Raw genomic sequence first — 25,724 nt, forward strand, 5'->3', positions numbered from 1 at the left:
GTTGTTCAATCACTAAGTCATGTTGGACTCTTTTGCAACCCCAAGGACTATAGCCTCTGTCCATGGGATTTCCCAGGCAAGAAACTGGAGTGGGTTGTCATTTCCCTCTCCAGGGGATCTTTATGACCCAGGCATCAAACCCATGTCTCCTGTATTGGCAGGCAGATTCTTTACCACTGAACCACCAGGGAACTTCACCCTGTAAGTTACCCTGGAACAAACTTGATTATACAGAGTTGCCTGCCTTGTTTATCTGTCTCAAGATGCCTTCTCAGTTCAGTTTTGGTTCCCTCCATACTCCAACACTGCCCACATTATGAGTTGATGTATGATACAGAGTGGATACAGTAAATATTTCAAATAAACCTTAAATAAAAAGTTCATTGGCAGCATGCCTGAGCCAAAGTTTACGTATATTCTGTTGTTGTTCAGTCATTAAGTTGTGTCTGACGCTTTGTGACCCCATGAACTGCAGCATGCCAAGCTTCCCTGTCCCTCACTATCTCCCTGAGTCTGCCCAAACTCATGACCAGTGATGCCATCCAACCATATCATCCTCTGTTGCCACCTTCTCTTGCCCTCAATCTTTCCCAGCATCAGAGTCTTTCCCAATGAGTTGGCTTTTGCATCAGGTTGCCAATGTATTGGAACTTCAGCTTCAGCACCAGTATGTGCTGAAACTTTTAAAAAACACACAAAATTGGAACAGAATCAAGCATCTTTACACCAGTGGGCCCAAACTGTTTGGCCTGTGTCTTTCTGGGACAGAAGAATGGAACCTGTGACCATCTCCAAGGCCTGTATCAGAATGGCTACCAACAAGGTCAAAAGGATAGCCTTTCACCAAGTTGTGTTAATCAGAAGTAAACAGTTTTCTTTCCATCTGGGATTGATTTAACTTCTTTGTGATTCAGTTTTCTTATGTAAGAATAGCAATATTTACCAGCACCCAAAGTCTAGGAGGCTCTCTAATGTCAAAAGACGAAAAGAACTTTAAGAAATGGCTCATTCCACCTTCTCAAGTGATAAAAATTATGACCTCAGATGCTTAAGTGACTTGTTTAGGGTTTCAAACTTCAATTTATGGGCTTGGTGAAGAATATTCCAATAAAGATTGGAATAGAATTCTCTAAAAAGACATATATATTTGTTTAAAGATATTTAATAACATTTCTTCTTAGAAAACATATGATAATACTGAAAGAATTTTCTATTAGTCTTCTAAGGTTGATAGCTTCAGAAACACAAGTGAGAAAATTAGAGGCAAAGACACATCCTTGATTTAGTATCTTAAGTATGCTTATGGCCTCAGTGCCCACGTTCTCACAAATGTGGTATATTGAAATTAATCCCCCAGGTGAGACCTTTGGGAAGTAATTAGGCCATAAAAAGAAAGCCCTTATATAAGTGTTCTTATTAAAAGTACCCTTTAAAAGAGGCCTGGAAGAGCTCCCTTGCCTCCCTCTGCTGTGTAAGGATATAGCCAGAAGTTGGCAGTCTGAAACCTGGAAGAGGTTACTAGACTCGACTATTCTGGCACCCCGATCTTGGACTTCCAGCTTCCAGAACTGTGAGCAATAAATTCTTGCTGCTTATAAACTCACAGTTTTTGGTATTTTTATTATAGCTGCCCAAATGGGCTAAGAGAAACATTGACAACATGCTTTAGTAAAGGGCAGAGTTTAATAGAGGATTCAAGCATGGGAGGATAAAATTTAATTCGTATGATGTGTTTTTGTTAGTAAAAGAAGAATTTCTATATGTAGAATACTGTACCTTTTTAATTTCAGATTTCAAATTACAAGGGTTACTCTGCTGGCTGAAGAGGGATTTCTTGAATCTCTCTATAATCCTTCTTTTCAAGTTGTGGTGCAAAGCTGGAGGAAGCTGCATAAAATGAGAAAATCATTATAAGCACCTTATTAACAATGCATAGCTGACTCTCAAGAAGCATTTGTGACGGTAACATTATTCATTCAATAGGACTAAAGAAGAATTTAAAATTTTACTCCAAATAGCATGATTTGATATTACAATTTTTCAGTCTATAATCCAGAAAGAATATTTTACTGTGTTTTCTTTCAAAAGGTTACTTCTAATTATATTACTGTTCTTTCATTTTATTGATGTTATTTTTCACAGCACTAAACTACCTATTAGTGCACATATAAGCTGAATTTTGTAAATAACAGACTTACAAGGAAAGATGCTTTCTATGAAAGAAGAAAGAGAGAAATGAACATGTATACATTAGGGCTCAGTCAGGATGAATTAGATTTAATAAGTAAGTAGTAGGAAGCCAGCATTTGGGGTAGAGAAAGGAAAGTATCATGAGAAGCACTTTTTAGATTGGTAATTCCCTACTGTTACCCACCAGAAGTTTCCACTTCCCTAATTCAAACACTACAAGGCAGTGTTGGTGCACAACATTTCAGCTGCTGCCCAGTGTGATTCTATCTGTCAAAGGGAAGGGCAGAGGTCTTTCCTGACATGCCTTATTGTCTGCTACAGCACAGTGGGTCCTTGAAAAGTGACTTACCCTGGTTCTGGCAACTAAATTGATATGCCTCTAGTTAACTTAGAATTGCTTTTACTACTTCTGATGGCTTGAATTGACTTTCATAAAACCTTTCATGCATAAGTTAATAGTCAACTTCAGATTCATATATGGGGCATCACAAGGGACAGTATCCTATCTTTAAAGTTTTCATGAAGAATTAAAATTTTTGTGCAGAATAACTCATGCATAGTTTAACTGCAGATGACATAAGTACAGTTATATATATATATATATATATATATATATATATATATATTCTAATACTAAGAATGAAATGACTAATACCTATAATTTATATGTGCCAGGCACTATTGTTACTCTTTTGTGGGCATTAGCTCACTTTTTTTCTTGACAATAAACTTATAAATCAGGAATTATTCTATAGGTGAGTAAGTCAGACTTTATATAACACCCAAGATACTTTCTGAGTCTCCCAGCTCTACTTTTGCTTGAGAGAAAACACCACCACCACTAGCATTACATTAGTATAACACTTTACAAACACTTCACATACTGTATTTCCCTTATCTTATAGTCCCATAGGCTACCTGAATGATGAAACTGAGTTTAGAAGAGAGAATGATTCCCTCAACATCACAAGTCTAAAAGTGTGGTTTTTGTTTGTTTTTATCATACCAAAGTAACAGAAGAAAAAAATAAAATCTTGCATGTTTACATAGTAGGTTTTCTCAAACATAATATATGGATTCTTTCTAAGGAACTATATCCTCTAGTGTCTCCAAAAATACATTGGCAGACCATCAGTAGTGAAAGGGTAACAGGCAGGAAGGCCAGGGGTCTCCAAATGGAGGAAATAGGCTGCAAGTGTCGGATACTTTTCTCTTAAAATTCTGTGTTGCCATGACAATACCTGGTTCCACCTGAACTTAACTTTTTTCAAACCTTGAGACTACCAATGTGTTTTTCTTATGCTTTTCTTAAGCTATGTTAATGTATTATGTATTTGCTTTGGAATTTGCCTTTCTTCAAAATGGTTCCACCTAAGACTAATAACCTTTTTTTCTTTTCTCAAACCTTGGGCTGATAATAACTCAACAAGCCAGTATTCATATCAATTGTTTCATGGCCGGGGGATGACACATCTCATGCCATCCTATCTCAAAAATGCATATTGTGGGAGAGGGGCCTCGTGAAACCCCCTCAGCCTCGAGGTGTCTCTTTTATCTGATTAATAGCTCTCTAACAGACATAAGACATCTGGCTAAATACTATCAGGGGGCACTCTTTCTGCCCCCTTCTGATATCTGTGTCAGAAGCTTTCTCCATCTCTTTTATACTTTAATAAAACTTTATTACAGAAAAGCTCTGAGCAATCAAGCCTCGTCACTAGCCCTGGATTGAACTCCTCTCTTCTGGAGGCCAAGAATCCCGGCGTCTTTCACAGCTCAGCAACAACTTTTCATCTTGGGGGCTCATCTGGGATCTTCAGCACAGGGTAAGAACACTCAGAGCTCTAGCCTCTCTGCTTTCTCAGCATACACATTTTCTGCTTTACTTTACTAACTCTATGGTGTGCTTGTGTGTTTGATTGCTTAAAAGAGACACATGTGTGACCCAAGGGCTGTGTTCTAATCTGTGGTTCTGAGGTGACCTCATACAGCTTATGGCAGGAAGCCTTTCGGGGGATTATACCGACCTGCTAATGTCAAGATGCACTCAATGTCTCCTTTGGGTAACGGCCAGAGATGGACTGAACTCTCCCTTCTTGGTCAAGCTCTCTGGTCTCTTTGACCATTTCATAACTTCTTGGGAATTAGAACTACTAATCTGTTGGATCATAGATTTTCAAGGGACTTGTATCTATACTGTTACTGTGCACTGTTATTTAGGTCCCAAACTTAGACTGTTAGTCAGGAAGTGACTAGCCTCGCTAGAAGTCAAAAGCTAGATGGAGTTCTAGCTCCAAGAGCATCTCTCGGGTTAAAGGCTACTCAGACAGGAAGTACAGCAGGCTTCTTCCTTTGGTAACACTAGGTCTCGGTGGACCAGAGGAGGCTCTCGGTGACTTTTTTCCCCAACTCCTTAGATATTCTTTCTGTGGAATCTGTGGGAATACTGGTGTGGTGATGCTCGGCAGGAACATATTGGTTTTACATTTGCACTGGTCTTACTGTAGTCAGAAATATACTCAGGGTTGTGCACAGGCATTCAGGAAACAAATGTTTCCCCCAGCGGTCTTAGCTTGGGAGGCATTCTGGAAGGTTACACTGATAGCACCCCGGGTGCCATCAGAGGCAAGCAAGGATTTAACGGTGAGGAGCCTGACATTAGTCTGGGATGCCAGCAGGTCTGCCCCTGGTGCATCTCCACCCTGCCTCGGTAGTAGAGCTGGGAGGGATGAGTAAGGTGCCTGCATCGGTAAGGGACAGACTACGTCTGATCAGGGAAGGAAAACTTAAGTGTAAAGTCTGTCTACACCCCCATCTAGAGCAGGGAGGGATGCTTCTGGTAGAAAGATGGCACTGGTCACTTTTTTCCCCTCTTACAGATGGGTGCTAACAATTCCAGCCTCACTCCTTTGAGCTGTATCCTGAAAAACTGGGATAGAATTGATTCCCAGAGCTTAAAGAAGACATGCCTGATCTTCCTATGTGATACTGCATGGCCACAGTATCCACTGGATGATGGCAAATGGTGGCTGGTTGGAGGGTTTCTTAGTTAGAAAACAAGGGAAATGGGTAGAAGTAGCATATGTGTTGCTTTTTTTCTCTTCGCAAGACATGCGGGACTTATGTCCAAAGGGTATAGATTTGGGCATGAAAACTTCCAACTCCCTCCTGTCCTCCTACTTTGCCCCCATACCTGGGGCTCCAAACTGAGCAAACTGAAAGTCAGGGAACTCCCCTAGGAAAGCTTGCCTTGGTCTCAGTAAAAACCCAAACTGAGATTCAAACTGCCCACGTACAGGTCTAAACAACCCTTGTCTCAGTACAACCTCAGACTACTCTGGTTTCAATACAAACTCAGACAATCGAAGTAAGAGAAGCTCAGACAGCCAAAACTAAGGGTGAAATACAGGATGAGATGTAGGACAGGAGACAAAGAGATAAAGAAAAGCAGGTTTCTCCAACCTATCCCTAGGATCATATGCACTGAACAACCAGAGAGGCTGAGGAACAATCTCACAAGCTGTTGCCTCTTCATGAAGCACCCACCAGGAGAAATAATCAATCTATGAGAGTTAATAGTTCTTTTCTTATCAAGAAATACAAAGAATCAAGGAAGATCTGGGAGACTATTTAGATGACCCAGAAAAATATATTAGAGCCTTTAAGAGTACTACTCTGTTTTATGACCTTACTTGGAGAGATGTGATGTATATCTTGGGACAAATACTAACTCCTGACTCAAAAACTTGAGTTTTGGGGAAAGCTGTTGTCTATGGAGATGAATGACTTGGTAATGAATCAGTAGGGAAGAGGGAGCGTGAGAAAGCCATTCTCCCCACTGGGAATTAGGTGGTCCCACCTATAGAACAAGACTTGGACAATAACACAGCTAAAGGAAGATGGGATCAGAGTCATTTTGTCAGATGTATTCTTGAAGGACTCGAGCAAGCACATGCTAAGACTTTAAACTATGCCAAACTGGCAAACATAGAACAGGAAGAGAAAGAAGCTCCTGGTAAATTCCTAGATACACTGAGGGAAGCCCTTTGCAGATTCACTGAGATTGATCCCAAAAGTGAAGAAAAGAGATTTCTCAATCAGCTCCAGATATCTGCTGTAAGCTATTAAAACAGGCGTATGAACCAAATCAGTCTTTAGATAATCTGTTGCAACTGGCTCAGACAGTCTATTAAGGCAGGGAATATGAAGAAGAGAAAGAAAGGCAGAGAAAGGCAAAGCAACAGGCAGAAGCCCTTGTACTGGCTGTCAGAACCGTTCTTAAAACAGTCTGAGAAAAATGCCCAGAGGGACCCAGGTGAAAAAGGATGGGCTTGCTATTACTCTGGAAAGGAGGGGCACCTCAAGCAGGATTGCCCTCAGGCATCTAAGCCGCTCCGGGCTCCATTTCCTGTCTGCAAGGGACCACACTGGAGGAGAGACTGCCGCTGGACGCGTAGGTTTCAGGGGTCAGACTCTCAAGACAATCAGGACTGAAGGTGCCTGGGGGTCCCCACACAAGTTCCCATCCTAATTACACCTGAGGAATCCTGGGTATTAATAACTGTGGGGTGGGGGGGGCCAATCCATTGATTTCCTTTTGGACACTGGGGCAACATACTCTGTGCTTACTGAAGCCCCTGGCCCACTTTCTCCCCAATCCACTTCTGTAATAGGACTGTCTGGACCAGCCAAAAGGTATTATTTCAGTCATCCCCTAAGCTGCAACTGGGACTCTGTGCTATTTTTCACATGAGTTTCTGATCATGCCAGAGTCTCCCTCACCCCTTTTGGGGAGGGATTATACTGAGCAAAGTCCATGCCTCTGTTTTCATGAATATGGAGCCCTCCTTTTCTCTCCCTTTAATTGAACAAAATGTAAATCCTAGAGTGTGGATTGATGGAAAATCTGTGGGTCAAGCACAAAATGCTATTCCTGTAGTTGTCAAGCTCAAAGACCCACATTTATTTCCACATAAGAAGCAGTATCCACTGAAACCTGAGGTTAAGGAAGGGTTAAAACCCATCATTGAGAATTTAAAGGAGCAGGGGCTATAAGTTACCTGTAACAGTCTGTGCAACACTCCTATTTTGGGTATAAAGAAATCAAAAGGTAAATGGGGATTAGTTCAAGATTTATGAATAATAAATGAGGCTGTGGTTCCTTTACACCCCGTGGTGCCTAATTCTTATACTCTATTGTCTGAAATTCCTGAATGAGCCAAATATTTCTCAGTAATTGATTTAAAATATGCCTTCTATTCTGTGCCTTTGGTGGAGGAAAGTAAATTTCTATTTGCCTTTTGAAAACCCTACGCAGCTAGTTTCTCAGTTAACCTGGACAGTTGTGCCCCAGGGACTTTGTGACAGCCCCCACCTATTTGGGCAAAGTTTGTCACGGGATCTACAAAATTTTAATAGCTCCAAGGCGGGGGTGCTACAGTATGAAGATGATATTCTGCTCTGTGCTGAGACAGAGGAAGCTTGCTCACAAGCCTCAGAAGATTTCTTAAACTTTCTAGCAGGCTGCGGTTACAAGGCTTCAAGGGAAAAGGCTCAGCTTTGTCAACAACCTGTTAGACATCTGGTCCTAATCATATCAGAAGGGACTAGGGTCATAGGCCCCAAAAGAGCTCTCTACCTATAACTTTAAGACAATTGAGAGGATTTTTAGGAATCACAGCCTACTGCCACATTTGGATTCCAGACTATGAGGACTTGCCTGACCTTTATATAAACTTTTAACTGAGACTCAGCAGGCCCAAACAAGCTGGTTTGGTCCCCAAAGACTCAAAAGGCTTTTAAGACTCTTCAAACTTCTCTCCTGCAAGCTCCCACTTTGAACTTGCCCACAGGGTTAGAATTTAATTTGTCACTGAAAGAAAAGGTATGGCCTTGGGAGATTTGATACAACCCTGAGAGCCTCACCAACAATCTATAGGTTATCTGAGCAAAGAATTAGATGCAATCTCTTGTGGGTGGCCACACCTTCTAAGAGTAATTGCAGCAACAGCTTTATTAACACCTGAAGCCCTCAAAATAATTAATGGATGAAATCTTACTGTACTGACTTCTCATGATGTGAGTGGAACCTTAAACTCCAAGGTTAATACTTGGATAATAGACAGTAGGATCCTTAAATATCAGTCATTGCTGTTAGAAGGACCAAAAACTAAGCTTAAAATTTGTGGAAATTTAAATCCTGCCACTTTACTTCCTGAGAAGGAAAATGAAATACCTGATCAAGATTGTTCCCAATTTCTAACTTTAAACTATGCAGCTTAGGAAGATCTGATGGATATCCCATTAGACAATCCTGATATGGAAATATTTATCAATGGCAGTTCTTTTGTTCGGGATGGGACGCATAAAGCAGGTTATGCTATGGTGACGGCTGAACAGGTTTTAGAAGCAAAATCTCTCCCTCAGGGAATAAATGCTCAGCTAGCAGAGCTTGTGACTCTGACCTGAGCTCTAGAGTTAAGCAAAGGGCAGCGAGTAAATATCTACTGAGCTCTAGAGTTAAGCAAAGGGCAGCGAGTAAATATCTACGCTGATTCTAAGTATGCTTATTTGACTTTACATGCTCATGCTGCAATATGGAAAGAAAGACAGTTTAAAACAGAAACAGGAGAGCCTATTAAACATTTCAGAGAGATCAAGAGACTTTTAGCTGCTATATATTGTCCTAAAGAAGTAGCTGTTACGCACTGCAAAGGGCACAGCAGGGACGGGAGTAAAGTAGTCGAAGGTAATCAGCTGGCTGACTGTCAAGCCAGAAAAGCATCACTTTACAAAACCCCTTCACTGCAGATGCCTTTGATCTGGACAGGTTCTGTGGAACAGGAAAAAACCACAATATACTGAGGAGGAATTAGAAAGATATGAGAAAAGAGGAGCAAAGACTACTGGTAAGGGTGGTTATAGTCTGAGGATGGACGATTAATAATTCCTGAAAATGCTCATTGGAAAATTCTTAAGAATTTACATCAGAGTTTTCACATAGGTGTTGAGAGTACTTACTGTTAGAAAAACGCCGCGGGAGGAAAAAAAACGCCTCTAAGGACCGGTGGTAAAGGCCTTTATTGAGCGGTTGCTCTCGGGCAGAACTCCCGGGGGCGGATGAGTGAGGAGACAAAGGGAGTCTGCGAGGTATGAGGGGGTGGGGAGGGGTTTTATAGCCAGGGCCGGCGTCCAAGCCAGGTCTTTTCATATAAGGAAGAAAGCACAGGCTACAGCGGCGGTCAGTGTCCAAGGGCTCTGTGTTGGTACCTGATTGGACCAGGCTGCAGGGGGTCGGTCCCCGGAAGTTTAGCCAGCCTCCGGATTTTGCCTTGCGGCACTTTCCCGGGGCATGCCCCGACCTTTCATCCCGGCCTTTTTGTTATAGGACAAGGGGCGCCGGTTCTCTCTGGCTATTTCCTGCTGAAAGGGGGCGACGAGGGGTAGGGGCCAGCCGGGACAAAAGGTCATCTTATGTAGGATTGTGAGGTGGGCCTATGTCTTCTTGATTGAGTCGAGTGTAAGCTGTTAGGAGCATGGCCCGTCCGGTCGCGGCTTGCGCTATTTTTTGGACCCTGCGAAGAATAAGTTGGACGAGGCAGGGGCCTATGGTGAGGCCCATAACCAGCAGGAGTATAGGGCCTAGAAAGGGCAAGAGGTATGGGAGTAAACCATTGAGTCCGGTCCAGAGGGGCCTTTCTTGGAGCTGTCTGCGCCTTTGTTCCAGGCCTGACGATTGGGGCCGATAGGGGATGTGGAGATGCCAGTCGATGTCCAGGGCCGTAGCCACCTGCTGGGAGATCTGTGAGAGTATATTTCTTTTTAAGAGAGGAGTAGGGCAGGAGGGGATGACCAGAAAGGAGTGGGCAAATAGGCAGGAATCTAATTGACAGGGTGGTGGTTGGGTTTGGAGCGGACAAGAGGGTTGGCCGGCAATGCCCATAACCGAAACCTGGGAAGGACGTAAAGTGTCCCTGAAAGAGGGAAGGACCGAATAGGTAAGCCCCCGCATTAACCAGACTTACCCGTTACCTGGAGCGTTACCCTGGGCTTGGCTTGGGTTATCGGGGTTCCCGAGTCTGGGCGGTGTCAGCCATCGTCGAAGCTCAGCAGCTTGAAGGCCGGAGGAGGGCAGGAGGTCTCCCTGGGGCACTCTGGTCCCCGGCCCCTAGAGGTCGGGGCCCGAGAGGCCTGGGGACAGTCACTAGCCCAGTGTCCTCGCTGTCTGCACAACGGGCACGGCTTGGAAGGAGGCCGCGGATTGGGGCACATCTTGGCCCAGTGTCCTTCTTGGCCGCACTTGAAGCAGGCCCCCAGAGGGGGTTTTGGGACCCCGAGCCCGCCACCAGCCACAGGGCCGCTACCAAGGCCTGGGTTTGTTGGTTTAGGAGGCTTGCCTGAAATTCGGCCTCTTGCTTGAGACTTGCCCTTTGGCTGGCCTCAGCAGTTTCTTCACGGGCATTGTAAACCTTAAAGGCCATTTTTACCAGGTCTCGAATAGGGGTCTGAGGGCTGTCCTTGGCCTTGGCCAGCTTTTTTTCGGATGTCAGGTGCGGATTGGGAGATAAAACAATTGGCCAAGGTAGCTGCCCCAGTGGGGGACTCAGGGGACAGTCTGGTGTATTGAACAAGGGCCTCAGTCAGCCGATTAAGAAACATGGCTGGGTTTTCGTCAGGCCCCTGAGTCACCTCATCTAGTTTGAGGAGGTTTACTACCTTATGAGAGGACGTTTCCATCCCATCGAGGATACACTCTATCATATAGTGTACCCGCAGCTGGCCGCCACCCCCTTCCTGGTAGTTCCAATCAGGGTCGGTGTCAGGAACTGCCTGAGCTCCCGGGGGGACGCTCGGGGGAGGGGTTGGCACTGGAGGGTTGCTATGGGAGCGAGTGTGGGAGCTAACTGGAGAAAAGGAGGGAGTGACGGGGGAAAGGGGAGGATACAAGATAGAGTTAAGGGCCGGAGGATCTGGGGCCGGCGGTGAAGCCTCAGGGGCGGGAACAGGAGCAAAAGAGGCCGGAGTAGGGTTAGAGGGGGAGAGGTTAGGAGGGTCTGGAGAGGAGGGGGAGGGGCGAGAGCGCAACGCCCAAAAGGCCTGAACATAGGGGACCTCAGACCATTTTCCCCTTCTCCGGCAGTAATTATCTAAATCACGGAGGACGTCAAAGTCTAGTGTCCCTGTGGCTGGCCATTGTGAGCCATTATCTAGGGAATACTGAGGCCAGACCTGTGAACACAGAAAAGTGAGCTGCTGGGGGCGGATATCTCTCTTTAGCCTTAGAGTCTGCTGGTTAGCCAGCAGGCACTCTAAGGGGGTGGAGTATTGGAGATCGGGTTTGGAGGCTGTCGATCCCATGACGACCACGGGGCATGGAGGCAACCCCCGCTGTCCGAACATCTTCGGACAAGTCAAGGGGAGCCAGAGGTCCATGTAGTCGCGGGGAACGTCTTCCTCACGACCGCAGGGACCCGGAAAGGCCGAAGCCGGAAGTCTACTCAGCCGCTGGGGACGTCTCCCCACCAGCTGGTGACCGGAAAGGCCGAAGCCGGAGGTCTACTCAGCCGCTGGGGACGTCTCCCCACCAGCTGGTGACCGGGAGGGCCCAGTAAGTGTGCACTCGTTACGGGGCCCTAGGAGGTGGTCGCCAGGGAGTGCAGGCCCCAAAGTCGAAGGGACTTACTCCATATCCTGCCATCTGGGGGGTTGGTCAGCCGCCTGGGTCCAAGGCTTCCATGGCGGTGGAGCTCAAGGGGGCCTCGACGGCGAGTGCTGGGGGCCCTCACCTCGGGCCTCATGTTGGGGCGCCAGATGTTAGAAAAACGCCGCAGGAGGGAAAAAAACGCCTCTAAGGACCGGTGGTAAAGGCCTTTATTGAGCAGTTGCTCTCGGGCAGAACTCCCGGGGGCGGATGAGTGAGGAGACAAAGGGAGTCTGCGAGGTATGAGGGGGTGGGGAGGGGTTTTATAGCCAGGGCCGGCGTCCAAGCCAGGTCTTTTCATATAAGGAAGAAAGTGCGGGCTACAGCGGCGGTCAGTGTCCAAGGGCTCTGTGTTGGTACCTGACTGGACCAGGCTGCAGGGGGTCGGTCCCCAGAAGTTTAGCCAGCCTCCGGATTTTGCCTTGCAGCACTTTCCCGGGGCATGCCCCAACCTTTCACTTACCAGATGGCTTCTCATTTGTTTGAAGGTAAATATGTAATGAAGACTTTAAAGAATATTATCAAAAGATGTGAGGTTTGTCAGAAAAATAACGCAAAGAAAAGCTAGCAAAATCTGCGTTACAGCAAAGTGGAAAATATCCTGGAGAGGACTGGGAAATTGATTTTACTCATATGCCAAAAGCAAATGAATATTCTTGCTTACAAGTTTGGATGAATAATTTTACTGGATGGACTGAGGCTTTTCCCTGTTGTAGTGAACAGGCTAAGGAGATTATAAGAATTTTAATTCATGAAATTATTCCCAGGTTTGGGCTGCCATAGAGCCTTCAGAGTGACAACAGCCCTGCCCTTAAAGCTGCTGTAACTCAGGGGGTGTCAAAAGCTCTAGGAATAGAATATCACTTACACTGTTCCTGGAAACCCCAATCCTCAGGAAAGATTGAAAAAGTTAATGACATTATTAAGAGACCTCTGTGCAAATTAACTCAAGAGATGCAGGACAATTGGCTTAAAGTTCTACCCATAGCTTTAATGAGGGCTTGAACTGCCCCCAAACAGGAGGGACTGTCCCCCTTTAAGTGTATTTATGCAGGCCCTTTCTTATGCGCAGACACTGTTATGTAACAGCTCTCAGCTTTTCAACAGGCATTAATGGAACTCCAGGAGGTGACTCCTGACCCAGCTTCTGAGTCAAGCAAGCCTCTCTTTGAGCCAGGAACCGAGGTCCTCATAAAACATTGGGATCTGGGGGCCAATCCCTTGAGCCCCTCTGGGAAGGCCTTTACCAGATTATTCTTTCTTCTCCCACAGCTGTGGAAGTGCCAGGAATTGATTCGTGGGTGCATCACACTTGAGTTAAGAGGTGGCACGCTGACCAGAACTAAGTGATGTCATTTTAAGTCGTTACACTCTATGCTCTAACTTTGTACTTTTCAGATGGGCCTGATAATCTATGTGAGCTTGCTTCTGGTGACTCCAAAAATCCTGAGTCTGCCATTTGATCCTCAAGACAGTGCCTTCCTGTCCTGGGCTCACTCCTATGCTACATTTCACAATCACTGCATTCCACAATCCACTGCTGGGTCATTCCACAATCCACTGCTGGGTCTGTGGAGCACCCCCCCTTCATCAGTGGAAGGCTTCCCATGGTGGGCATCACCACTTCAAGGAAAGGACTTTCTCCAAATCTGTGAATACCTTTGACAATAACAATCATATGTGATGCCTCTTTGTAATCTGATGACATCTAACAATCCTAAGATGGACTGGTGCAACACTTTGTACTTTAACTATGGACATAATGTGACTTTTAATTTTGGTTATACATTGTCTTGGTTTAATGACTATTTTGCTACACAGAAGAAGGTAAATGGGCCTAGATGTATTGGCTTTTTACCTGACGTTTATCAAATATGGGATGAGGTTATATGGCTAACTCCTGAAAAGAGACGCCTAATATCTAGCTCCCCCATGTGCAGGGAACAAATAGAGCCATCCCCAGAAGTTAGCCAACAACTTAATTATAATGATTGGAAACAATTGGGATTTTTGCCAGAAAATATGCAATATAATCATTCTCAGGTTTTCCAATACCAGTTCAGGTCCTTCCTTTGCCTGGCCAGGCACTGATTGGAGCTGGATACCTCAGTCACTCTGGCTTGCTCCAAACAGGACCTACTGAATATGTGGCTATTAACAATGGGCACAGCTTCCCCCTGGCTGGATAGGGAGATGCACCCTAGGTCTAGCTTTTACTCATTGCTTCAAATTTTCAAAGCTTCCAGAGAAGCCTGCTAATTTACCACATCTTGGAACTCACTGGGCAAGGTCTATATTTCACTGGTATGATTATGTGGCTGCAGTATTTGATCCCTCTCTGGGAACTACAGATGTTATGCTACGAGTGGATGCTCTGACTAACTTTACACAACAGCTTTACAAGATTCTCAGAAAGCTATTTCAGCTCTTAATGCTGGACAAATACAAATTAGAAAGGTGGTTTTACAAAGCATATTGACCTTAGATATTCTGACAGCTGCACGAGGAGGAACTTGGGCCATTATTCATACCCAGTGCTGTAGATATATACCTGATATGAGCACTAATGTTACTCACTTTACCAAACACATGAACAAGATGATTCAGGCTATGGATACTCCTGAAGCCTCAACTGTCTCACTTTGGGAGACATTAACTAGTTCCTCATGGTGGAAAACTATCATAATTGCAATAATTCTGATTGTTCTGTTTCTGCTGTCTGCTCCCTGCATCTATAACTGTGTGGCTGGATTTGTCTCTAGTCATTTGAAGGCTTTCAAGTTACAAATGGTTGCTCAAACTCCTGCGACTGCGGCAGCTTCCTCCAACTCCTACTTGGGGCCGCTGGATCAGAGACCCTCAAATATGAGGGTTAGGAGAATATGTTGCCTCAACAATTTAGGGATGACACCCCTCAACAGTAGGAAGTAGTTATGGAATGAACACGATGCCCTTTTCCCTAGGCAACATAATTCTCCTAAAAGAAAAGGGGGAAATGAGAGGGTAACAGGCAGGAAGGCCAGGGGTCTCCAAATGGAGGAAATAGGCTGCAAGTGTCAGATTTTTTTCTCTTAAAATTCCGTTTTTCCATGACGACACCTGGTTCCATGTGAACTTAACTTTTCTCAAATGTTGAGCTAACCAATGCAGTTTTTTTTCCATTTATTTTTATTAGTTGGAGGCTAATTACTTTACAATATTGTAGTGGTTTTTGTCATACATTGACATGAATCAGCCATGGATTTACATGTATTCCCCATCCTGATCCCCCCTCCCACCTCCCTCTCCACCCGATTCCTCTGGGTCTTCCCAGTGCACCAGGCCCACTGGGAAGACCCAATGCGTTTTTCTTATGGAAATGTTTTTCTTAAGCTATGTTAATAAAATCACGTATGTATTTGCTTTGGAATTGCCTTTCTTCAAAATGGTTCCACCTAAGACTAATTTTTTTTTCTCAAACCTTGGGCTGATAATAGCTCAACAAACAGTATTCATATCAATTGTTTCATGGCTGGGGGATGACACACCTTATGCCATCCTATTTCAAAAATGCATATTGTGGGAGAGGGGCCTGGTGAAACTCCCTCAGCCTCTAGGTGTCTCTCTTATCTAATTAACAGCGTTCTAACAGACATAAAACATCTGGCTAAAGACTAGCAGGAGGGCACTCTTTCTGCCCCCTTCTGATATCTATGTCAGAAGCTTTCTCCATCTCTTTTATACTTTGATAAAACTTTATTACACAAAAGCTCTGCACGATCAAGCCTCATCACTGGCCCTGGATTGAATTCCTCTCCTCTGGAGGCCAAGAATCCGGCATCTTTCATGGCTCAACAACAACCTTTCAGTAGCCCATAAGATCTGCTTTGATAGTGACTCAAATAATATCTTTTCTATTGAAAAAAATGTTATTTGACATATTACAGTTTAAAAGGAGGTTTCACTAAATGCTAAACTGTTCAATATATCATCAAAATAAATACACAGAATGTAAAATTGTTGTTGTTCAGTCGCTCAGTCACATCTGACTCTTTGTGACCCCATGGACTGAAGCACTATCTGGGTTTCCTTGTCTTTCAGTATCTCCCAGAACTTGCTCAAACTCATGTCCATTGAGTCGATGATGCCATACAACCATCTTATCTTCTGTTGCCCCCTTCTTCTCTTGCCCTCAATCTTTCCCCACATCTGGGTCTTTTCCAATGAGCTGGCTCTTTGCATCAGGCAGCCAAAGTATTGGAGTTTCAGCTTCAGCATCAGTCCTTCCAATGAATATTCAGGGTTGATTTCCTTTTGGATTGGCTGGTTTGATCTCCTTGATGTCCAAGGGACTTTCAAGAGTCTTCTCTGGCACTGCAGTTTGAAAGCGTCAATTCTTCTGCACTCAGACTTCTTTGTGGTCCAACTCTCACATCTGTACATGACTACTGGAAAAACCATAGCTTTGACTATGTTGGCTTTTGTTGGCAAACTATGTCTCTGGTTTTTAATACGCTGTCTAGGTTTGTCATAGCTTTTCTTCCAGGGAGCAAACATCTTGTAATTTCATGGTGGCAGTCTCATACACAGTGATTTTGGACCCAAAATAAAGCCTGTCACGGTTTCCATTTTTTCCCCATCTATTTGCCTTAAGAGTTTACAAACCCTGAAAACCTGACTCCACTTGAGAAACACGGATTTGCCCTAAATTCTATTTAATCTGTCATCCTTGCCCCTAGGAACCAGAAGATCCAGATGAGAGGGTACAGATGGATCTAACTTCATCCATCACCACCGCTGGAGAAAACAGTATGTTTCCCTGATGACAGTTAGTCCTGCACTTTTCATCTGAGACCAGCTCATTGCTATTCCTGACCACATCTCTGTGTTCTTCTGGTAACAAGTATTGTTGCTAAGATGACAATCTAAAGGAGCTCCAACCAAATTAACAGTCTACTCTCTAGGAGACAGATGTTCCATTTTTTAAAAGTTGCAATATGCTGATTTTCAAAGCATTTATTTAACACAACAATCAAATTTTAACTGTAGAGTTAAATCCAAATCTTACATTGGCCGCAAAGTTTCTACCTAAGCAATAACACATGAAGACTCCTGCTAGCATATGTATTTCAGTCACCTTGATTGCTCAAAGAACAATTTTGGTTTCCAGCAATGGAAGTGAACCACTGATTTCATTCTCTGCTCACTGGTCTTAAGATTACTATCACACTTTCGATGAAAACAGATGAAAAATCACTGGAGGCAGGGTAAGGATTCTAACATTGTGTCTCTTAAAATAGCTGCTTTTAGATTGTTCCCACAGATTTGTCTCCATGGAAAATGGGTAGGAAAGGTCACCACCAGCCAAAAGTAAGCAGTTTCCCATTTAAAGTCACTTGTTGGTTGTCAGAAGGGACCTGGCTCTGCAATTCAGGGTGCTATCACAGCATAAGTCTGTGAGAGTTTGAGAGCCTAGTACCTAAATACATGAACAAGAAGGGTGTTTTTGTTTGCTTTGCCAATTCAGTTTTACTTTCAGAATTTTCCTTTGCAATTACCAGAGAGGAAAAACTGATCCTGGTCTTCAACCTTTGGTGAAAATATGAATGTAATGTTTAGCCTTGTATTTATCTCCTTTATTTGAAAGGCATTAAGTTTGTTGAGCACTGTAATTTAATTTCCCAAAGAGGAATCATTCCTTACTATGTGCAAAGTTGTAAACCTTAAAGTATTCTGGAAATACATTTTTACAATCACCATGGTTGTATCTGAACTTCAGTAAGGAATGCCATTTTGCCAAAAACATGAAATAATTTGTTATGCTGGCAGTGTAAGAGCATAATAATTAGGTATTAATAATTGTTTCATTCTTGCTTTAAAATACTTTGAAATCCAGTTAAGAAATAAAATATATCCATTTAAAATGTTTTTTTATTATTTATATATAAAAATGATCAAGACAGGCATATGGAAATTAAATTTCAAAGGATATTTTCTCTTAATTTGGTAGTGAATTGTTAAGGTAACCAATAAGCTATTTGAAGTTATTTCCATAACACTACAATTAAAAATGCTTCCCCACAAATTTATATCAGTATTTAAATGGAAATGTGTTTTTTAATATAACATCTTTACTCAATAGAGATAGGGCAGACTATATTTTGATTTATTAACCAATTTTCTTTCCCCATCATATGTCCTTGTGCCCCTTCACCTACTTTCATTCAATCAGGTAGACAGTTTTGTGGGGTTGCATAAGGGAAAGGTTGACGGCAGAAAATAGAGAAAAGGGTAATCAACTTTAGACTCTTCAGTCTCAAAAGGCTGGCCCTCAGGGTAACTGGAAAGAATACCAGATTTAGTTTAAAAATGAACAAACAAAAAAACCCATAAAAAACAATTCAAACATGATAGATAAGAGCCAGGCTACTCTCCAGGACAGGCAAAAGTCAAAGGAGGAGCAGTGAGAAGCAGGAGGTTGGCAGGTTCCCAATAAGGGAGTCCCTCACCCAGCCCCCCGGGCTAACTGTGCCAGTTGTCGGTTTGTTTACTCTCAGCCCCAAACCCACCTTCACTGCCCAGTTTGTGATACTGAAACATACGTCCCTTGTCAGCTGGCTGGATTTCAGCTCTATCAGCAGAGGGCACTGGGAGAGGATGCAGCCTGTCTTTCTGGTTCCAGTGATGCTCCTGCCTTGCCTTAGTTCAGCAGCACTCAATGGTCACCACTCAAGTGGTGCTAACCCTCAGCCAGATTCAGTGGTACCAACCCTGCAACCAGATTTCTGAAGAGTTCCATAGAGCAGCACCTACCTCTGGCACCTCACCTGGCCCCACGGAGGGCAGTTCCCAGCACATTATCCTTACATGCTGCTTTCCAGCAGGTCCAAAGCACAGAATCTCAGAACATTTCTCTGGCTTTTCCAGTGAGGTCTGAGCCTCATCCCAGGATAGGGTGTCCTCTTTCATTTTTTTTCCTTTCGTGGGTGCTCTTCTTTAGCCCTATAAATAGCGACTTCCCTATCTGCTCTTATAGTCTTTAAATTTCTCTTCCCCTCTTCAGTAGATGATACCCTGTTATTATGAGTAATTCTTATATAAGGATTTAAATGAAACCATCTCTGTTGAAATCATTGCAGTTTCTGTTCCCTGACTAGACTCTGAATGAAACAGATTTGGTTCCAGGATTGTCCAGGAGGAGCCACACAGATGGTATTTGAAAACTGGCTTGATTGTACCCTTGGAAGTAAGCCCACTGCTGGGTTGTTTGCTAAGAGGACACAAGATGCTAGTGATCCATGGCATGCAGTGCTGCTGCAGTTCATCTCTGGATGAAGAGCCAGCTGAAGGGAGCCCCCTGGAAGCTTGAGTGACTGCTACATTTGACGATCAGACAGTATGAAGACCACAGGGATGGTGGGGTAGGTGGGTCCTTCAGATGTACTGGAGCACTTACAGAGACAATGACAAGCTTGGGTCCTTTAACTCTCAGCTCAAATCATAGTCTAAGAGCCAGAAAGATTCCATGGCAGCCCTGATAGAATGTACTTCTTGCTACCACAGCACTGGTATAGCTAATAATCAAACAGGAATCTAATTGAGCAGATTGCTGAGTTACAGTGTCAGCTGAATGCTCATTTCACCAAATTTCTCATGCGAAAGTTAGAAAAAAAGATTAGAATACTAAAACCCCAAGTAGGGACATGTTGTTGGAACCAGATAAAACTGACTGTCTTGAAACTCAACTCATTCTGAGCTATCATTGCCAGTGGAAGGAGCTTTAAACCCTGCATCTGAGAAGACAAGCTTTCTTTTGCTTCAAAACTCTATACTAACCTCACCTAGGACAAATGAGGGCTAATATCTTTAAAAGAGATACTCATTCCTCTTAAGACCCACAATAGTGAGCTTTAAGTCAACAACAAGCATCATATCTCAATATGATCCAGGGGAACTGGTACACATCATTACCAAAGAGGAAATAGCTTATACATTTAAAAAAAAAACTGCAAGATTTTGTTATTCCATATTAGCAGCAGCCCAGAGAACATGCACAGGAATGGATTCTATGGGTGTCTCAAAGCAGTTCTTTGGCAATATTAGCGCCAAACTTGTACTTAAGATGAAAAGGAAACAGAAAGCTGGCACGCTGACCTGAGTGACGTAGATGACTTTGTGCAGCTGGATTAGGATCTGCTGAATGGGATCACTGATCTGACGAACTTTCCTCTGTGACACAGCAATTCCCGCAGATGCTATGGATAAAAAGACCTGCAGTTAGTGAAGACCCTGGTTTTCCCTTTCAAACACTGTATTAATGGGAAAATGGGCTAAAATTCAGGAAAAAAACAAACAAACAAACAAGCAAAAGCCCTCATCCTACCATTGAAACAGTATGTAGAGAGTTTGTAACACTTCAATATTTTATGATATTGGATGCATAATTCCTTCCTTCTACTTCTCAGACCCCTAAGTAACATGATGATGATATTTATAACATCTGGAAGACTGCTTATCACTTGGAAAATTTGCTCAGGCTGCCACTAGCAGCCGGTGGTGTCTTGTACACTGTGGCCACTGAAAAGCTCGTCTTCAGATATGTGCAGCTAAGAGACTATTACACTTTAAAATTTTAAATTCATTATAGCAAATAAAACTAATTTTATTAAAACTACCAAAATGCAAATACTGAATAGGCAATTTTACAGAGCAAACAAAAAAACTAATAAATTATAATTTGCAATATAATCAAGGGTTTGAAAATTGTTACAAATTATAACTTTCACCTCCCTTCAGGTCTCAATAAGACACATTTATAATTTATTCTGAGTTCTCATCATAGAGCCAGATCACTTTCACAGTCCTAGGCTAGCTTGGTGCCAAATTGCATATAAGCCACTTTCCCAGATTCACATGTCATAGGCACAAGGCCCACTCTTAACTTTGAGGAATGTAAAGCTATTTAAAGGAAAGACCTTAACCTCCATATTAGTCACAAGGTCCCCTCTGCCTCCTCAACAGAAGAGAGACCAGATAGGTGGGTGTATACTATCCTCTCTCCCATCTTCCTCTTCTTTCCCTTCCTCCCCACAACCTGTAGCATGCTTTCTAAAATAATGCTTTTCTTCCCAAATTCTCATCTTTAAAGAAAAGCTCCAAAGACCTTATTTTTACCTCAATGAAACCTTGAGTAGATGAAATTAAAGGTGAACACAATCATTGCTTTAGCAACAGCTAAGATTTTGAAAAATGATTCTTCTTTTCTTTCTGAGAAGGCTTACATATTTTACCATACAAATTTGTTTTCAAAACATTTATAGAGAAAATTTAATGTGGCCATTAAAAGATTCAATTTGTTTTATAATTAGCATGTGAAAATGTATATTTAGGAAACAAACTACAAAAAATAAAATATTCTTTTTCTTATGAGTGTTTTTACTGTGTTGAGAAATTCACACAAGAAATCATCTAGTTCTAGTTCATCTACATTTAATACCATTTAAATGTTTGAAATTTAAAGGATCTACCTCCTCTAGGAACTATGTCTAACTTCTTGTAAACATGCGTTACTTCAGATGAGGCTTAATAAATTACCCTTAGTGTAAAAATGTGAAGATGAACCAGAAAGAATTAAGGTAGCTCTGAAATAGAAAACAGAGAACTGGACACATCTGCTTCAGTCTTCAGAGATGGCCAGGTAGACATACACATTTTTGACAGTAATGTTTCTTTGCAGAAATAATTATTCTTTTAAAATTAACTTATTTTTTTATTTTTTATATTTTTATTTTTTAATTAATTTATTTTTTATTGAAGGGTAATTGCTTTACAGAATTTTCCTGTTTTCTGTCAAACCTCCACATGAATCAGCCATAGGTATACATATATCCCCTCCATTTTGAACCTCCCTCCCATCTCCCTCCCCACCCCACCCCTATAACTATTTGTTTGCCTAGACTGATATCCAAAACTAGTGTAGCCAAGTTGATGTTCTATATCTGTGGCCATAGGTATAAAACAGAAATAGTTAGCTAGAATGCCTGCCTTCTGTACTACTCAATATGCAGTGAAACAATTTTTCTTTAAGACCCTTGGCCACTACTCTCTCAATCCCAGTAATTCCTTGAGTTTTGAAAACAGCTTTGATTTCTTACTCTCTAAAAGGTAAATTTTAAAATGTATATTTACAGATGCCCATTATAAAATAAGCAGACAAATAAATGTACAATAACCTAAGTATCACAGAGGAGACTCTAGAACCCCTGGGACCACCATCCATCAGCCTTCTCCCCAGAGGTAACCTCTGATACCAGCCTGGTTCGTTGCCTTTTTACTTTTCTATCTATTTACATACTTTAGTGTGTACCTTCACAGCAATATTTTTCAAACTATGGTTGAGTCCTGAATCAGTTTAATGAGCCAGGACCAGCATTTTGAAAAGTGGAATGGAATGGCATGGAATAAAACAGGATAGAAAAATTTCAGAGTGTACTGCATGTAGTAAGGGTTCACTCAGTCTAGATATAAAATGTGTGTCTTACTGAGGATCATTTCCCAAAAAAAACACTTTGAAAGCTACTATTGTAGAAAATCTATAATGCTACCTCATGCTTTCTTTCCCTCTTCTTAACTAAATGGTGACACATTATAAGTCTGGTTTACAATTTTTATTCTATCTGTCTTGGAGATTATTTCTTATCAATACACAGTTATAGCTCATTTTTAATGACCACTATTGAACAGTACTACATGTGCATGCATGTTCTGTATGCATGCATACACTTCTGTCTTGATGGGAACTTGGTTTTCTTTCAACTTATCATGATTGTAAATGATGCTGCAGTGAATATATGTGTGCATACAGTGAATATGTGTGTGTGTGCCTCACTGTGCATAGTGCAAGAGGTCTTTTAGTGTAAATAAGGAGAAATTAAATAGCTGGGCCTTTTGATACACATATTTGCAATTTTAACAAATACATTTTAAAGGAGCTGAATCAATTTGCACAGAAGAGAATCCACTTTTCTATCCCTTGACCAACACTATAGTCAAACTTTTCAGTTTTACCATTGTGATTTTGTTTTATTTTGTGTTTATCTAAATGCTGATGAGGTACTGCACTTCTTTGGTGAATTTTCTGTTTGTGTCCCAAGTTTCTTTTTTCTTATTGATTTGTATATGCTCTTTATATTGTCTGAATACTAATCCTTTTACTGTATTTTATATGTTACAAGTATTCTCCCCTAATCTGTTACTTCTGTTCCGTTTAAAGGGCAATTCCCAACCCCACCACCTAGACTAAAGACAGTCTGTCAAGGTTATCTGCTGCTGTCATGTCATGACAAGTCAGGATTGCACGACCAGTTCAGCACTCTGGGTGCTCTGGCAGGACTACTGAGATGTGAGTGATCACATGGGTTAGGACTTGGGAGAAGAAGGAAATTTAAGGTTCATAATGATGGGAGTCTGACTGTAACATTTGCAAACCCTCTTGATTTCCTGAACAACTTCAGCTAATCTTAGGTAGGATAATTTTTATTTCTCCTTTTCTACGTTATCAAATCATCACTGTTTTTTATATTCACCATCCCAAAATATGTATTTAGCCATTAGTAATTTTAGGAAAACAAAAATGATAAAAATCCAAATAGATATCTTTAAAATTTTATTCATTAGATATTAATAACTACCAATTTCATGGCCAATGTTAGCCATATAAAGCATTCTCCCTCAGTCTTTCAGATTAGCACACTGAAAATACTATACTTAATTACTCACAAAAAATGCAACACATATTTATATTGACAATTTTATTAAACAAATTTCCCTTAAAAAGAGATCATAGATGACTAGAACCATCATCTCTGGTGGTTCAGTGGTTAGAAATCTATGTTCTGTCAAGGGCCTGGGTTTGTTCCCTGGTTGGAGAACTAAGATCCCATATGCTACAGAATGTGGCTTGGAAAAAAAAAAAAAGATGCCATATAAACTGATCTTATTTCAATGTCAGTCATGCATAGTATGTCCATGATTCATACCTATATAGTTCCTGCTCCAAAAGATAGAAAGTATTTGGTCTCATTAAAATTTAAATAAAATCAAAGTTTAAATTGGAATACTCTGTATTCCTTTTATGGTTTTATTAAAATAGGGAGCTGAATTCGTGTTTTAAAACTTAGGAGGAAACCACAAAATTCATTATAAGTGGCAATTTACTTAAAATGCCAAAAAATAATATTTGCTAGCTTACTGTGTGGTGAACATGACACTGAACAGCTAACTTCCTCCTCTGAGGTGGTGGGCAGCAGGGCCTAGAGGAGGTGCCGGCAAGGGTTTCACACACTTAGTCTCATGTGATCCTCAGAGCTATTCTGAACGGTATCCTCATCTTACAGATAACTGAAATCACGAAGAGTGTCCAACCAAGCCTGAAGAACTGGGACCTGCAACTAGATGGGCCCTAAACTCTACACTTACTCAACTCTCCTAACTTGTTACCAGGAGAGCATGAAACCACAGACCATGAAACCTAACATATAGGCTTCTTCCCACACCTGAAATACTACCTTTCTTAAAAAGAGCTGCTACTTCTAATACGTTCTCATTGTACCTTTTAACATTTAATGGATCAAATATTTTTGAAAAGCAAGTACACGTAATAAATTGGAAACATTATGTCTTCATACCCTATGCAGTGCACTATATCTGGTTTATTATTTCATGGCACATTACAATAGTGAAGTTAGGGGCCCATTCCTGGTCCAGTCTACTGAAGTCACAATTCACAACACAAGCTCTGAACCTCTTAGCTACTACAAAATGATCAGCAGATGGACTACACATATATTCCCCCAATTGACCAAGACATAGTATACTATTTTTCTGAATTCTCTCTGCTAAGAATCAGGAGTTTCTGAACAACAGGAGAAGGGACAGTTTACAGCAGGAGCTCCCTGAAAAAGTAAAAACAAAAACAAAAAAATACATATCAGGGGCAGAACCAAGATGACTGAGAGGGAAGACATGGAGTTTCTGTTTCCCTACAACTAAGATACTCACAAGATGCTGGTGGGGGAGCCTCTGACAACCAGGCAGATGGGAGGAACCACTGAGCAATCAGGTAGGATGTGAATCGGATCAAAGATGGGAGGAAAAGTAGAGGCCAGACAGAACTGGTGTGACTGAGGGGTGACTAGGAGCACCCGAAGAGGCATGCTTGCCTCCAGGAGGTTAACAGGGAGTAGAAAGGACCTTCAAAGGTTGGAGTATGGGGAGGAGGAATGTTCTTGGCATTTCCTCCTGCCCCAGGGAGGTTGCACAGGCCCCAAGCCTGTCCTATGCCCTTCAGGGACCTCTCTGCCCACATGGGTACTGGGAGTGTGAGAGGGAGTGGGAAGAAGGACACAAGCCAAACTGGGGAGCCCTCAGGGGTCAGGAGAAGTGCCTGCTGCTCCTTTGCCGACTGAGCCCAAGGGAGTCTCCTAAGGCCCTGGGCCTGGGTCTCCACCCTCCAGGGCCCTCTCTGCCCTTCGAGGTGCCTTCCACCCTACAGGACCTACACTGCCTGTGTAGGTCCTACAGGTGTGAGAGGAAGGGAGTAGGAGGAAGAGCCAAGCCCTGGGGGAAGAGCCACTTGGGGTTCAGAGGATCAGGGTACCTGCCTGGTATTCTACCCACTCGGCCCCAGGGAGCCTCCTGGGGCCCCAGGTGTGATACTCCACACCCTAAGGTGGGAGCGACTGCAGAGGCCCCCTCAGCTAGGCTGAACCCAAGCCCCAAGCCCCAACCAGGGCCTTTTCCAGCAGAGTGGGTCCTGAATCAGGACCCTGCCCCTGCCTAGAGCTAGCCTCCACAT

General features: G+C 42.6%; 1 protein-coding gene across 2 annotated transcripts in view; it reads right to left on the reverse strand.

Annotated features, from left to right (window-relative positions):
- The window catches only part of NEK10 (NIMA related kinase 10), a 292,923-nt gene that overhangs the window by 38,323 nt on the left and 228,876 nt on the right, over positions 1-25,724 (reverse strand). For both annotated transcript variants that reach the window (XM_043886665.1, XM_043886664.1), the window contains exons 31-32: positions 20,024-20,124; positions 1,777-1,887 (exon numbers count right to left, since the gene is read on the reverse strand). In XM_043886665.1, the coding sequence (XP_043742600.1) occupies positions 1,777-1,887; positions 20,024-20,124 (212 nt within the window). The remainder of the gene's footprint in view (positions 1-1,776; positions 1,888-20,023; positions 20,125-25,724) is intronic.

This window comes from Cervus elaphus, chromosome 24, assembly GCF_910594005.1.
Source record: "Cervus elaphus chromosome 24, mCerEla1.1, whole genome shotgun sequence".
Classification (NCBI taxonomy): domain Eukaryota; kingdom Metazoa; phylum Chordata; class Mammalia; order Artiodactyla; family Cervidae; genus Cervus; species Cervus elaphus.